Genomic DNA, 15,357 nt, shown 5'->3' with positions numbered 1-15,357 from the left:
CTTCTGCTTATTGCAAATAAAGCGGAACATCTCAGTATAAACAAACAAAAAACCACGATTAGAGGGGAAATGGTACTAAAAATGACATGCAAATATGTAAATAAGATTGTTGTCTCTCCTAGGTAATTTTGCTGGCTGGGCCTCAGGTAGTTTCATAGTAATGTCTTTTGGGGGGCAACACTGACCTTTCCTTCCATACAGAAGAAGAGGATGGAGGAAGTGCCCAGCCGCGTGGTCAGCGTGCCAAACCTCGCCTCCTATGCAAAGAACTTTCTGAGTGGAGATCTGAGTTCCAGAATCAGTGCCCCTCCGATAACTAAGTCACCCAGCTTGGACCCAAGCCCCAGCTGTGGCCGGCCTTACAAGCCCACTCCGCCTCTAGAGGCGAAAACTGCTACAAGGTGAGTGGGGAGCAGTTACCCCCTTTCTCCAGAGAGGAGGGAAACATGCATCCTTTCTGTCACCTGCCTAGACACTCAGCATTTAGGCAGATACAAAGATTAACAGAACAAGCCTGCCTTGGAGAAATGACAACCCAGCCTAGAGAGGAAACTGTTAAAACAAGGGAATTATATCATTTTTTGGAGGATTTTGGAAGAGGTACTATTTCTGGCACCAAATTCCAGAGGGCCTTGTTTCGAACAGATAGAAAAGGGACACCGAATCGCTTGGCTGTAAACTTCAGTGTGGGCTACAAAGGAAGCAGACTCTCTTCATTTGCTCTTGGGGTCCGGATTTAAATTCCAGTCCTCGTGGTTCTTAGCTGTGCAGCTTGGGACAGGCCACTAGACCTTGCTGGGACTCCATATCCTCATCTCTAAAATGCTGATAATATACACCTGCCTCATCAGGCTAAAGGGATTAATCCACAAGGCTTACTTAACACAAGTAGTCCTAAATAAACCTAACCCCTTTGCTTCAAAGCATTGGAAACATAGGCATGGAACAGCAAGCATACCCATTTTAACTGCCACAGCCAGCTCCAGACTGTGGCCATGGGTTCATTTCATTATGATGTGACTCTGTATAAAGCCATTGGCTCACTGTATCATATGAAGCTTCACAAATGCAGATAGTGTTCAGCCAGGTGTGTATGCTACAGTTCGAGCAATGTTTTAAAAAGTTTCAGATTTTGATACATTTTGGATTTCCAGATTAGAAATGCTCGATGAATAAAGTTTATACAAATATTCCAAAATCCAAAACACTGAAACCTGAAAAACTTCTGGTCTCAAGCATTTCAGATGACGGATGTTCAACCTGTGCCTTGTTGCCTCCTGTTTCTCTCGTTCAAGGTGTATTTCATGGCTTCACTGAGATACTGTAATACATAACAGGTGATGTGTTATAAGGTATATGTTATAAAGCTGGGTTAATTAAACATTTCTTTCTTGTACCTTTTAGACCCTCCCTCCCACCCTCATTCTTTGTAACTTGTTCCCGGCTACAAACACTAGCTGTCAGGGTCTCATATCTTCCACTTCCCAGGTCAGGCGTATTGAAGGTGATACGGCCACAGATGTCAGAGAGGTTCTGAATCTTTTGAAGAGTAAAGGAGCAAAGGAGCAGTTATCTCCCCCTGAAAAGATGGTAGGGTTCATTGAATATTTTCAAAACCATACGAGAAATCTTTTTTTTTTTTTTTGGTTTGTTTTAGGACACAAGATGGTGAAACAGCCCAACCCAAAGACGCACAGCAGAAACCAGGCCCTCCGCACCAGGAGTGGTTCACTAAGTACTTCTCTTTCTAAACCAATCTTTGGGATACATCACAAGGACATTAGATTTCTTCTGCAATGTCTGATCAAAGGAATGAAAAAACCAAATAACTTGCTTGTAATATGATTTATATATGATACATTTCATGGTGACTCCAATTCATTTAAAAAAAAAAGACATTAGATAAAACCAACCAGTGTTACGGAAAAGCAGCAATAGGACAATGTTATGAATGTCACTAATGACCTACACAGTGTATTTCTAGTGTCCATAACATCATAATCCACTTTGATGGGTATCACTTTGTGATTTCCATGGTCTGCTTTACAAGTGGTTTCATTTTTCCTTAGGATGCCAGTCACTGCCACTGGAAGAGTTGTTTCTAAATTAAATGATGTTAATTCCAAAATGCACATCTAACCTCAAAAGGAACAGGAATAAAACAAAGCTCAAAATAAACTGCAAAGCTATTTAGAAAACAACAAACCTACTAAAAGTGAACTGTGGTACACTTGAAGTGAGCACTCTTGACTTCCTAGGTTTAAGACAGCAGCCAACAATAGAGGGCAGAACACCTACCTCAAAAGGAGCTTTGTAACAATTTAACAAGACAATATGGTTAAGATACCAACATGGGTTGGAATCTTCTGGGAACAGTCAGGCCTTGTCCCACCAGGCATCTCAATTTCTGTGACTGTAGCACCAACTTGGTCATTTGAAAATTTCTAGACTGTTCTTTGAAGTCAAAGATCCACTGAGCATCTGGTCTTTTGGTCTGGGCCATTTGTGTTGCTTTCCCACTGCACAGGCTTAGTGGAGTAGAAGGAAATGGAAATGACTGTTCAAGGTGCTGACCCTGATCTCGGCCCATCTTCTGACCGGCAGAGTGACTTGATAACACCCAATACAACTTGTAGTGGGCAAAATATTTCTCAGTCCTTTGGTGCTGGCCCAACAAGTGGCCCATTAACAGATGTTCATTCTATGCTCTTTGCTCTTTGAATAAAACTAACAACTGGAAAACAAAGATGGCTGTGACCAGTGTTGTTTTCCCATAGAAAGGCAAAACAAATGAAGAAAGAGTAATTGTGTTTTTTTTAAAAGCACTCATTTTAGCCAGGCAGTTTGGTACTTTATAGGTGGCACAGTGACCATGCTTTGGGCTTTTGTCTGTTGGCTTTTCTGTGTGTGCTTAGATGAAATTAATGAAGAGGCTTGTTTTGTCTATCATGGCCTCACAGCAATGCTAAGGCTGGCATTTACAGTTCATGTACAAGATTAACATGGCTAAATGACGTTAGGTCAGCTTCTGGATGTCAGGTACAGGTGTCTCCCACTCCCATCCTTTGCAGGGCAAACACATGTGTAAGAGAAAGCTGAGAGGAAGTAGAAGACATGAAGAGACTTTGGACTATGATGCAGGTTTGACAACTGTGAAAGGCAGGCCAAGGAAAATTGGGGGAGGAGGGTCAGATGGCAGAGAGCTCTGAGGTTTTGGCCAGGTACATGGGAGCCCCAGTGCCAACTGCCCATTAGAGGGGCCCATGCAGGGAAGGAATGCCCTGGGTCCACCACCACTGCTGGACTTAACTGGAGCAACCAGAAGGGGAGAGGAGTTGAAGACTGTGAAGGGGGCGGTGGGCAGGGGCGCTGAGAAAGGAGATGGCAGCTCAAGATCAAGGGAAACGCATTAGATGGAAGGACAGGACTGTTCTAAGCTGCAGGGTACGATCCAGCAGAAGGATGATGAGAGAGGAGGAATCACCTAAGGCAGGAAAGCCCTGGAGAATGCACCTGGCCTGAAGCCCAGAACAAAAACAGGTTTTATGCAGGGTAGGCACTTCAGCAAATGAACAGCAAAGGAAGGAAAAAGCTGCTCTGAAGATGTGGACAGACTTATCCAAGGTGAGTAGGACGTTAAGGGAGACCCCAGAGGACACCAGTAAAATCATTTATTTATTCACTCATGCATTCATTTATTTTTATTTGAAAGGGCTGCACCAGGCTGAAGCCAGGAGCAGAAAAGTCAACCCAGGTCTCCCAGTGGGCAGCAGGGATCTAACCACTCAAGTTGTCACCTGCTGCCTCCCAAAGCAGAAAAAACCAGAAAGCAGGAATAAGGCGTGAAGCCAGGACCTGAACCCGGGCATTTCCCCAGGCAGTGTCCTAACAGCTACAGCAAGCGCTAGCTCCCACTGAAACACTTTGTGACAGACCTCAGAATGCTTCCTGTGCTCATCAAGCAGGATATCCTTAAGAAGAAAAAGATGTTTACAAACTGACAACATGGAAAAACTGCTATTTATTTAAAAGAAAACTTTTCAATACAATACAGAAATGGCAATATAATAAAGAAGTGGCAATAACTGGCACATACATTAGTTCAAAGTATTTTCACTAAGCACCAACCAGCATCATTCTCAAATCTTTTCATGAGGAGCACCTTTATTACTAAGGACTAATACTTTAAGTTTTTAATCAAGAAGTTTAAAGCTGCCAATCAGAGTTCCTAATTAGCTTTGAGATGACCAGGTTAACCCTCTTAGAGTGTAAGCAAAAATGACTTGTAAAAGCTGTGTTTATAACTGAAGGGATTCACTGGCTTCAGCTGGGTATCAGAGCCAAGGGCTAAACATCGCACACACCAGAAAACTAAGTAGTGAGTATCATGTGTCAATGATAAATCATACATGGGACTAATACCTAACTCCAACAGGTCTTCAAGGATCGACCCACAGACACTGATTCAACCTTAACCTCCCAGAGTGAAGCGGGCAAGGGCAAGGGAAGAGGTCAAAGTCCTGCGCCCTAGGCTGCAGGAAAGGGCCCCAGGGCCAGGTGGGAAACCAGTGAGCATTCAAAGCCAGGGAGAACAAAACAGCTAAGACTCAGCCCAGAAGACAGCGCAGTCTACGTTTGGGAGGAGGGACACAACCACTAAGAGATTCTATACATCAGGGAAAGGAAAAGCCCATTCAACAAGAGGGGAAAATGTCTCCCTAGCACAGAGGCTCCACAGCTCTTTGGGGAGGCTCAGAGGCTGAGGATCACCCTGGGGCCCAGCCCTCAGTCCTAAGTCCCATCCCCTTAAAATTAAATTCACAAGCAAAAAGCTTTCTAGAAACTGTCTTTGCTCCAAAAAAGTAAAACACGAACACAGCAAACAAAACTCAAACTAAACGACTATCAGAGTAAGCTTTAACCCCTGCTACTTCCCCTGCAAGAACAGGATCCGCCGTTATCTCCACTGACTTCTGCAGAGCTTGTCAAAACCCAGCATCTCACTGCTCCTGCTACATCCTCTCCCAATGAAAGTATGCACCACACTAAACACAAACACACCCCACATAAAAGCCAGAGTGAACTTAAGGACCCCTGGAATATTACAACCCTAACCTAGGGTATTTAATCCTCTTCTGACCTATTTACAAAATACCAACTTCTGTAACACTCCGGAAGCATTGCAGACTTGGTTGCATTAGATTCCTCTTTTTGAGGTAGTTCAAAGTCTGAACACAATTTAGATATGTTTCTAAATTGCCTGAGGAGAAATTATCCTAAAAGGCCTAAGCAAAACCCCTTTCCCCTGATTCTCAGACTACAGTAATTCTTTTTCTCAGATCACATAAACTAACTTAACAAATGTAAAGAGGATGAAAAGTCATACAAAAAATACAAAAAAAAAAAATCGTTAAGAGTCTGCAGTGTCATCACACTGTCTCAACTTTGCACAAGACAAAAATAAAAGTACTTTCCTAAGCTACAGCCTTTTTATAAAGTATGCAAGAAATTAACAATTTATAAAAATAGGGGGAAGTTTTAATTGGGAGCATAAAACCAGAATTATCTCATTCTCTGGCAAAGAGTGCTTCCCAATTCCAAGTCCAAAGGTGGACCGAGAGGCAGAACTGTCTGTCCAAGGCTGCCTCAGGTCTGCTTCAGAGGGGCAGGGATATTAGCAGACGCCTGCTCCAGGTAGGCCAACGAGCCCTGGGGGATCTCGGCTGGCTTTTTGTGCTGCACGTTGATGTCCTCCAGCACCTGCTGCCAATGCCTCAGCTTGGTCAAGTGCTTCTGCACCAGCGCATCCTTCCGCTGCAGTTCATTCCTCAGTTCTGAGACATCCTACAGATCAAAATGATGGAGTCAGAGCACATTCAGGAAAAATGGATGTCGTTCCCAGTAAATTAACAACAGTAAGAAGTAAATCCAAAACCAAGAGAATCCATTAAGCAATACTGAGCCCATTACTCTGCTTGGCGCCACTACTTGAATTAACTCAAAGCACAATTCTTCCAATGGAAGCCATCTGCCTACTCAGAGTTTTTATCTGTAATGACTTTTCTTTCAGTAGTTACACAAGTCACAAAATACAAAAAGCACCAATGGGCAGCCAAAAAGACACCAGTCGTCTTCTCACCCTGGCCCTGCCAACCAGGATCTCTGTCCAAAGGCTACTGCTGAGAATCTAAAATAAGAAGCTAAAGATGCTGATTGTTCCAGTGGGATCCCTGCTGCCACTCTCTTAGGTCAGACTATGATCTGCCCTAGAGCCCACTGCACTGCTATTCAAAGGTGCACTTCAGGAAACGAATCAGAACAAAAGACTATAATGGTCTTCTTACCATTCGCCCCTCAACAACTGGCATCATGAATAAAATGCACCTTTTAGATTAACTGATGAGCTTATGGGAGCAGTCACTTCAAAAACTGCAAAAGACAATCATCTCAATGCGTTTCTCCCTGGGGCCCAGTGGCCTCTGGGGCAGGACAATTCTCCATTTCTCCATCCTGAGGGGCAGGTTCTGTTCAGCAACCTCAACTCACTTCCAGATGCCCTAGTTTCAGACAACCGAGATAAATGATATACTGAGTTTCAAGGAGCCTCTGTTAAGAATTCTCTATTTTTTCATTTGTTTAACAGAATCAAGCAGAACCCTTCTTTTGGGTAAGGCAACTAGGGACCAAGGTCACAGGTTCCTGTCCAAAACCACCTACATTAATAGCTTTTTTATTTCTTCATGCAGAACTTCCCCTTTAAGAAAAATCTGCCATGAAAGCCACTAATAAGCAGAGCTGCTTGTTTGAAGGAATGCTTCTCACTCCCTACTCCCTGGTCAGGCTGTCATGGACACTGACAACATTTTATGCTCCTCTATAAAGCCCTGCTGAAACTCACAGCAAAAGAGTCTATCTCATTTAAAGCATAAATAGAATCCTGATGTTTCCTCTTTCTAAAAGTTAAGGAGAGGGGCCGGTGTTGTGGTGTAGCAGGTAAAGCTACCGCCTGTAATGCCGGCATCCCACATGGGCATGGGTTCATGCCCTGGCTGCTCTACTTCTGATCCAGCTCCCTGCTAATGACCTGGGAAAAACAGTGGAAGATGGCCCAAGTTCTTGAATCCCTGCTACACATGCAAGAGCCCTGGAAGAAACTCCTGGCTCCGGACTGGCCCAGACCTGGCCTTTGTGGCCACCAGGGGAGCAAATCCGTGGATGAAGATCTGTCTCTCCCTCTAACTCTGACTTCCGAATAAATAAATAAAATAGTTAAGAAATGAGTTTGTACCTCTTTGATAACTTGATCTGGCTTCTGAACAGACAACTGCAATCTTTTTTGCAGGAAAAAACATTCTGTTTGTCTTGCAATATCTAGAAACTTCTGGATACACTGATCAACACCTAAAAAAAAAGACCAAAATATTAAAAAAAAAAAAAACACACTAGACACACTTAAGACACATCTACAACCTCTCTCATAACAGGTCAGAATACCAAGAGTGCATTCTCATGGATGTGATCTGTGGTTTTAATCTAGGCTGCAGCAGTAATGACTCCCAAGTTCCCAGACGGTCACCACCAATGAACAGATAACTGGAGCTTTTAGCAGGTGAAAATGAGACCTCAATAGCTGAAAACCACCGATTTTCTGAGGAGAGACAATCCAGAGGTTCAGCAGTTAGCACTGTGATTTCTAGTTCAAATGGAACTCTAAATACAAAACAAGAAGTCAGTTCTGGTTACCTCTGGGGACAGAAACTGGGGACAAAGGAGGAAGCAGGGCAGACTTTTAGACTGTTCTCTGTGACACATGTGTAATAATAAAAACAAAATGTGTGTGTTTGTGTGTGTGTGTGTGTACATGTGTTAAAGTAGCACACACTATTGGTCTTTTTATCTAGTACCAGCATGAAAATTTCATTGTAAGTGGTTCCTTATGAGTGACATAAGATATCAATTAATAAACTAAACAAAGAAATAACCAGCAGTTTAAAGAAAGTACTTGCATAGGATTTATTCCCTGAAAATGTTCTCTCAGAATACAAGCAGGACTGAAAGACAGTATAAATTAAGTTTAACATTAGCCTTCAAAGGGCCAACGTTGTTGCATAACAGGTTAAGCCACCACCTGCAATCCAGGTATCCAAATGGATGCCAATTCAAGTCCCAGCTGCTCTACTTGCAATCCAGCTCCCTAAGGCACCCAGGAAAGCAGTGAAAGATGGCCCATATGCTTGGGCCCCTGCCACCCACGTGAGAGATCCAGAAGAAGCTCCGGGCTCCTGGTTCTGGACTGGCCCAGCCTCAGCCATTCAGACCATCTGGGGAGTGATCCAGAGGATCACCTCTCTCTGTGTTAACTAAATAAAGTAAATCTTAAAACAAAACAAAACAAACAAACAAAAAAACCCTAAAAGATCCTGCTGAAGGCAAGATTATTGAAAGATTCTTACCAGTTCGAATTTCTTCCTGATCGGTGCCATTGACATAGTCCTGACTCACCAGAGAAGCAAAACAAGCCTATATAATAAAAACATAACAAAATAAAAAAATATCATTTAAATACATCAAAAATCTTACTTCAGAAATAACTTCTTGTGGAAGTCACGAGATGACGGCCTCCAGGTTTACACGTGACAAGATGTACACATGCTTAGAAAGCTGCTTGATAACTAAGTCCCAGCTGGGCCTATGGTTGCAGACAGGCAGCTGATCTTTGCTGGCACATCTGGTCTCAGACCACCCATCCCTTTAGCTCGCTGAACACCAGCCCCATCTCTCAATGCTCACATATCACTTCCTTAGAGGCTGTCCCTGTCTCCATTTTCTAAATGGCACCCTCCTCCTGCTCATGTTCCACTCTCAAGCCTGGCTTTGGTGCTGTGCACACAATCAACTGCGCGGAAAATTCTACTTTCAGTTTCACCACTTGATTTACAGAGAAGACTAGGGAAATACTGGTCATTGCTCAGCAAATCAGAAAAATAAATGGTATACTCTATGTATTACTTTTTTTTTTAAGATTTTATTTATTTATTTGAGAAGTAGAATTACAGTCAGTGAGAGGGAGAGACAGAAAGGTCTTCCATCCGCTGATTCACTCCCCAAATGGCCGCCACTACGCCTGGAACTGGGCCAATCCGAAGCCAAGAGATGCTTCTGGGTTTCCCAACATGGGTGCAGGGGCCCAAGCGCTTGGGCCATTTTCTACTGCTTTCCCAGGCCATAGTAGCCAGCTGGACCAGAAGAGAAGCAGGCAGGACCTGAACCAGCACCCAAATGGGATGCTGGCTTCGCAGGCGGAGGATTACCCTACTGTGCCACAGCGCCGGCCTCTGTACTGTGGTCTTAATGTCTTCAGAATATTCTAATGGCTATAATAAGTTTTCCCAAATTGAACATTTATTTCCAATGGGGAATTCTGTAGGCTAGAATACTAGCAAGAGAATTGGCTGGGTCAGGGAAGCACCTGGGCTTTTGTTTTCCATCTGTTTTCAGATGTTGGGCCCTAGGAGGAATGGTGGGCAGGACGAGGTACGCCCCCAGGGCCTCCTCGCTTTTCCCACCTACTGCAATCTTCCATCTGTGTGTCCCTCTCTGCGCACAGTCTGGTAGTCGCCACCACGCACACAACGGAAACAGTGCCTACCAGTCCTTCGGCTCGCATCCCCCTCCCGGTAGTCTCTATGTATTACTTTGAAAGTTAATCCCGGAGGCCAGTGCTGCAGCATAGCAGGTAAAGCCACTGCCTGCAGTGCTGGCATCCTGTATGGGCACCAGTTTGAGTCCCAGCTACTCCGCTTCCAATCCAGCTCTCTGCTATGGTCTGGGAAAGTAGTAAAAGATGGCCCCAGTGCTTGAGCCCCTGCACCCACATGGGAGACCTGGAAGCTCCTGGCTCCTGGCTTTGGATTGGCACAGCTCCGGCCACTGCAGCCAATTGGGGGGTGAAGCAGTGGATGGAAGATCTCTCCCTCTAACTCTGCCTTTCAAATCAATCAATCAACCTTTTAAAAAAAAAGCGAGTTAATTCCTATTGGACGTGGGATGTGAGCAGCATGTACCTTCTTCATGAAACCTATGGTTAACGGAAAACCTCCCATCCAGAGGGCCAACTAAGTCACAAACTGTCTCACAAAGCTGGGCTGGTCCCTCAGGGGTGGCTGGGCCCCAAACAGAGTGGGATTGAAATCTGACCTCATGAATTTAGTACCTTCTTCTCCCCTCTTAAAAACTATACACACACACACATATCTCATATATATACATACACATATACATTTATGATTACACAGATTTCCATTGACAGCTTTAGAAAATGTATAATACAAAAGTATGCTTTTTAGAAATTCCCTAGGACAGAACCTTTGCATGGAAAGCCAGGAGGCCTACGTGCTAATTCTCATTCCCACAAACCCAATTTGGGAGGCTGTTTCCTTGCCCTCTCTGAACCTCAGCTTCTCCATCTATAAAAGGAGGGGATGGGAGTAGGTGGCCACCAAAGCTCCCTTCCACATCAAGAGTGAACGACCTCAACTCCTTCCACCAAAGAGCCTATATATATACATATATATACACACACACACTTATATATATAAAAATTCCCTACCATCACGGACGTCAAAGGGTCGCACCCAGATAGAAATGAGAAGCAGGTGCCCTGAGCCACGAGCGGTCCACACAGAAAACGGCGGAGGAAACAGGAAAAGTCTCACAGGAAATGAGGCCTTGAAATCGAGTCTCGAGAGAACCCCAGCGCCCCCCAAGAGTGAACTTGAGCGGAGAGGCTGAGGCGGTGAAACCTGCGCTCCACAGAAAATGCGCCCCCTGCTAAACACGCGGGGACCCGGGAAGGGTCCCGCGGTCGGGAGGGCAAGCAAACCTCGAGAGCACGTCTCTCCACAGAAACGTCGAATCCGCACGCTTCCGCCACCACTCAACGAGGAGCCTGAAGCAAGGGACGTACGTTCTCCAAGCCTCGGTTTCCCCACTTGTTAAGTGGCACTGGCAGCGCTGGAGAACTGGCGCAAGCGCAGTTCACGTGGCAGGGAAGCGGGGAGGGCTGGGGAGAGACTTCTAAGTCTCATTTTACCTCGAATGATGATTCCAACTCGTCCACCAAGGTACTGTTAGAACTTCTCGGAGCTCCTGGCGCTGCCTGAAGAAGCGAAGCCTGGCCCGGGAGTCCAGACCCTGGTGGCGGGGGCCCCGGTGGCTGCCCGGAGAACATGCCGCCCAGCGGAGTCGCCATGTTTGGAATGGCGCGGAAAAGCCCACTGCGCCTGCGCGAGAGCCGGGCTACGGGTCACGTGACAGCCGAGCCCGGCGACGAGACAGGGCGGGCGCTGAGGGGCGTGTTTGTTTTGGAAGCTGCCTAGGCTTTTCCTCTTGTTGAAGGCTCTGACTGAACGTGACACAGTTCTGTGGAGGGGAGCGTTGATGACCTTTTTGGAGCGAGCCCTCCCGTCAGAGTTGGAAGCCGCTGGACCCGACTCAAACCCGCAGGCTTAGCCCGAGTCGCTTTTTCTCTCCGGGCTCAGCTGACCCGTTAGTGAACGCCACACGTACTGAGGGAGTGCCGTGTACCGAATGCTGGCTGTCGCGGGGACTCCCCGTTAGACTTCGGTGTGGAGCCGAGTGGGGTCGCTGCGCGACTGGAGTGCAAATGTAACTAGGAGCGCTTGAAGAAGGTCCCGCTTAGCAGAGTAAGCAAACCCGGCGGCGGCCCACGGGGCCAGAGGAGTGAGCCAGCCGCAGCGGTCAGAGAACCCACAGGACCTTCCTTTCCGCGATCCCAGCCTCAGTCTAACACCCTCGCTCCCACTTCAATTTCTTCTCTACAGCGTATGAACAACTGGGATGCAGGCGCCATTCTGTAGTGCCTAGCTGTCTCACCGCTATCCCCATCATGCAAAATGACCTGGCATTGATAGACACGGTCAGGACATGGTGATTGAAAGAACCAAAAGAGAATTCCAGGAGGGGCTAGTCTGCTCCAGCAGTTCTCAAACTGTTTAGGTCTCAAGACCCATTTGCACTCCCAAGAATTATTGAGCACCCAAGTTTTTGTTTATGTGGGCTGTATCTAATATTTACCTATTAATATGAACCGGAAGAGTTCAATTCATGAAAAATAATAAACTTACATGTTAATATTTGTATTAAAACTGTAACTTTGGGGCTGGTGTTCTGGCAAAGTGGGTTAAGCTGAGTCCTGGCTGTTTGCTTCCAATCCAGCTTGCTACTAATGTGCCTGGGCAAGCAGCAGGAGATGGCCCAAGTCCTTGGGTCCCTGCCATCCAAGTGGGAGACATGATGGAGTTCCAGGCTCCTGGCATGGGCCTGTTTCAGCCCCAGCAGTTGCAGGCATTTGAGGAGTGAACCAGCAGATTGGAAATTCACTCTGTCTCTCCATCTCTGTCACTTTGCCTTTCAAATAAGTTTTTAAAAAAGTATATATTTTCCAAAAAAAACCCACAAATATATGAATGTGAAAAGTAGCATCATTTTATTTCAGTCTACCTAAGTACTTTTTAAGTTACTTGAGAGTGGTCAGTGAAATTTCTTTCTTTCTTTCTTTCTTTTTGACAAGGCAGAGTTAGAGAGAGAGACACAGAAAGAAAGGTCTTCCCTCCATTGGTTCACCCCCAAAATGGCCGCTGCGGCCAGCACTTTACCGATCCAAAGCCAGAAGCCAGGTGCTTCCTCCTGGTCTCCCGTGCTGGTGTGTGGTGGAATGAAAAGGCCATGCCAAGCTGGCCACTGGCAAGCTAGCGTCAGTTACTCAGGAATGGCTTTGAAACCCACCTGGCAACAGAGCCTGCCTGGCAGCGACTGTGATTGGATGGATTTGAAACTGCCTGGCAATAGGGTGTGACTGGATGGATTTGAAACTGCCTGGCAACAGGCTGTGATTGGTTGGGGCATAAACTGCCCCTTGACCAGATTGGCTGGTCTTAGCTATATAAGATGTTGTTCCAACTGTAATAAATGAGTCTGCGGGCTGCTAGCCTCAGGCCTGCTTTCACCTGACTCCCGGAGTCCGTGTGGTGACTCTGCACCTCTTGCCCCCATCATGCTCCTCTTCTCGTAAACGAATCCACTGCAACATTGTTGAGAAACCAACTGCAACATGGGTGCAGGGCCCCAGCACTTGGGCCATCCTCCACTGCCTTCCCTGGCCACACAGAAAGCTGGATTGGAAGAGGAGCAACCGGGACAGAACCTGGCACCCCAACCAGGACTAGAACCCAGGGTACTGGTGCCACAGGCGGAGGATTAGCCTAGTGAGCTGCAGCACCAGCCTGGTCAGTGAAATTTCTCATGGATTCATCCCAGAGTAGAGCTTTTCATTTGGCTGAAAACCTGAATCTTCATAAAATGGAAGAACACTGCATTGGAAAGGTTACCAGGAATGAGATAATGTATGTAGGAGTCTAAAGTGCCTGCAATAGATTAACTTGTGGAACAAGAAGTGACATATGTGACTTATATTTTTAAAAAATTCTCCATTCATGTGGATAAAAAGAAAGAATGGTGGTATGGAGACCACCAAAGCAGTGATCTAGTATAGAGAGAAAGGATGGTTACTGGAGGGCAATGCAGTCAAGTGAACTCCACGATTTTTCTCAGAATAATAGGTTGGGAGTGGAATAAATGCATAAGGTAATTTGTTGAACTGACTTTTCTGTAGACAGAGTTTAGGCTAACATTTTTCTAGGATTGTGATACAAGGGAGGAACCCACACCTCAAAGGTGGCAGAGGTACAGGCTGTAGAGTGTGTATGACCAGCTGCAAAAGAAGGACCCTAAAGAAATGGTCAGATCAGTACTGTCTGAGCTACCACTAAGTGACAGAACGTGTTTTTAAAACTCTTCTCCCAACCTTAACTTTTGAATTACTTAAGGGCAGGGACATCTTTTTGTACTTCGCCATCCCCAAGCACCTTCCACAATGTCTGGCACACTGGTAGGCATGCAGTGTTGCTGAATCCGTATTTTTCTCCAAAATAGAAAAGATTTCTTTGTGATGTGGGATAGCATCTTTGGATTTACTCTGCAGTAATCCCAAAATCTCCAACTGCCAAGCATTCCAAGATTTCATCAAGTTCATCTTCCATCCCACTGTCTCCTTTTTCATCTATCCATCCAGTATTGGCATCCGACAGAGGTTTGAATCATGTGTATATATGAGCAGAAATAAAAGCAGGAGGTATAGTGCCCGTCTTCAGAGCACTTAAAATGTGCATTATCCATTTATTGTCAGGGCTTACAGACTGCATTATATTCTTGAGTTTCTTGAGCTCAAGGCCATATGTTGGAATACAAAGATGCTGGACTTCATAGTTGTTGGTCTGGATTCTAAACCCTGTTCTGCTTTCATGCTCATCAACTGTCTCCTTTCCTCTCTTCCTATTGGGGTGACAATGCACCCAGCTAATCTGCATTCCCCAAATCCAGTGCAGTAGACATGGCTTACTCTGGTTGATGGTAAGAGTACCGCAAATATGGGACTTCAGTCAAAAGTCCTTAAATACATTCATCTGTGATTATATTCTGCTTGCCCTGCTCCTTTCATTTTGGATTTGTTGCTCTCCACAGCATACTTAGTCCTAGTTAGTACAAATAAGGGTATAAAGTGTGGTTCTGAGGACCACAAGGGTTTGTAAAATACCTGGTGGGTAGTTGTTCATGCAGCAAGTACTGTTTCATCTCAACCAGATTAGATAAGAACATGAAACCAGAGCCTATGCTTTCTCACTGTAGTGAACACGAGTTCTATTCTTTTATACTTAAAATGCCTTTGAAAGAAAACCTGTCAACACTGGCCTGGACCTTCTGAATCACCTAGAAGAAATGTTTTGTTTCCTTCATAAACCGATAGTTTTAATCTTCTGATTCCATCTTTCCTGAAGAAGTAGCTTCTGAATGAAGATACCCAGGCAACCTGTTTATTACTACTACTGATTTTCTAATACTATGAATATACATGCCCATTGCCATATGTTTTCCATAAACCAGTTTAGATATACAATAACCTCTTAAATGTCAAATCTTTTAAATGTTAGAAATAATTGCAAACCATAGTTTTTCCTGTCAAATGCCTTCAGAGTCCTAAAAAAAAATACTATTCATAGATTTGATTCACCTGATATAAAAGAGGGGGTCCAGTGTTGTGTTGCAGCAGGTTAATCCATTGCTTGGAATGCCAGCCTCCTATGTCAGAGTGCCCATTTAAGTCCTGGCTGTTCCACTTTCAACTTCCTGTTAGTGCTCCTGAGAAGGCAGTGGAAGATGGCCCAAGTGCCTGGGCCGCTGCTACACATGTGGGAGACCCAGATAGAGTTCCTGGCTCCT

The 15,357-nt window shown here is 45.2% G+C and overlaps 2 protein-coding genes across 6 annotated transcripts in view; one reads left to right on the top strand and one right to left on the bottom strand.

Moving 5' to 3' along the window:
- FAM184B (family with sequence similarity 184 member B) overlaps positions 1-2,746 on the top strand; it is a 141,868-nt gene extending 139,122 nt beyond the window's left edge. For 3 of the 4 annotated variants that reach the window (XM_089326975.1, XM_089326976.1, XM_051841992.3), the window contains 2 exons: positions 202-401; positions 1,658-2,746. In XM_089326975.1, the coding sequence (XP_089183101.1) occupies positions 202-401; positions 1,658-1,751 (294 nt within the window). In that variant the 3' untranslated portion in view covers positions 1,752-2,746. The remainder of the gene's footprint in view (positions 1-201; positions 402-1,657) is intronic. The other variant, XM_089326974.1, reaches the window with a different exon arrangement.
- A 1,256-nt stretch (positions 2,747-4,002) lies between these two features.
- On the bottom strand, positions 4,003-11,260 carry MED28 (mediator complex subunit 28). 2 transcript variants are annotated; one of them, XM_002709367.6, is made up of 4 exons: positions 11,093-11,260; positions 8,454-8,520; positions 7,289-7,401; positions 4,003-5,844 (listed from the first exon to the last, which is right to left on the bottom strand). In XM_002709367.6, exons 1-4 carry the CDS (start codon positions 11,249-11,251, stop codon positions 5,647-5,649), a joined length of 537 nt encoding a protein of 178 aa, XP_002709413.1. In that variant the 5' UTR covers positions 11,252-11,260; the 3' UTR covers positions 4,003-5,646. The 2 variants fall into 2 exon arrangements, 1 of the variants encoding a protein (XP_002709413.1); XR_016229784.1 differs by having other exon boundaries at positions 5,517-5,844; positions 7,289-7,648.
- Positions 11,261-15,357: the final 4,097 nt, after the last annotated feature.

Source organism: Oryctolagus cuniculus, chromosome 2 (genome assembly GCF_051225735.1).
Source record: "Oryctolagus cuniculus isolate XC-2025 breed Fujian yellow rabbit chromosome 2, ASM5122573v1, whole genome shotgun sequence".
Taxonomy (NCBI): Eukaryota; Metazoa; Chordata; class Mammalia; order Lagomorpha; family Leporidae; genus Oryctolagus; species Oryctolagus cuniculus.
This window is presented reverse-complemented; position numbering and strand designations above follow the sequence as displayed.

What these genes read in the sequence shown, in the direction of transcription:
- MED28 (XM_002709367.6), bottom strand. Translation starts at nt 11,251, where the DNA reads ATGGCGACTCCGCTGGGCGGCATGTTCTCCGGGCAGCCACCGGGGCCC. An exon ending in AGTTGGAATCATCATTCGAG is followed by an intron (nt 8,521 to 11,092) that starts GTAAAATGAGAC and finishes TTTATTATATAG; the next exon opens with GCTTGTTTTGCTTCTCTGGT. An exon ending in CAGATCAAGTTATCAAAGAG is followed by an intron (nt 5,845 to 7,288) that starts GTACAAACTCAT and finishes TTTGATCTGTAG; the next exon opens with GATGTCTCAGAACTGAGGAA.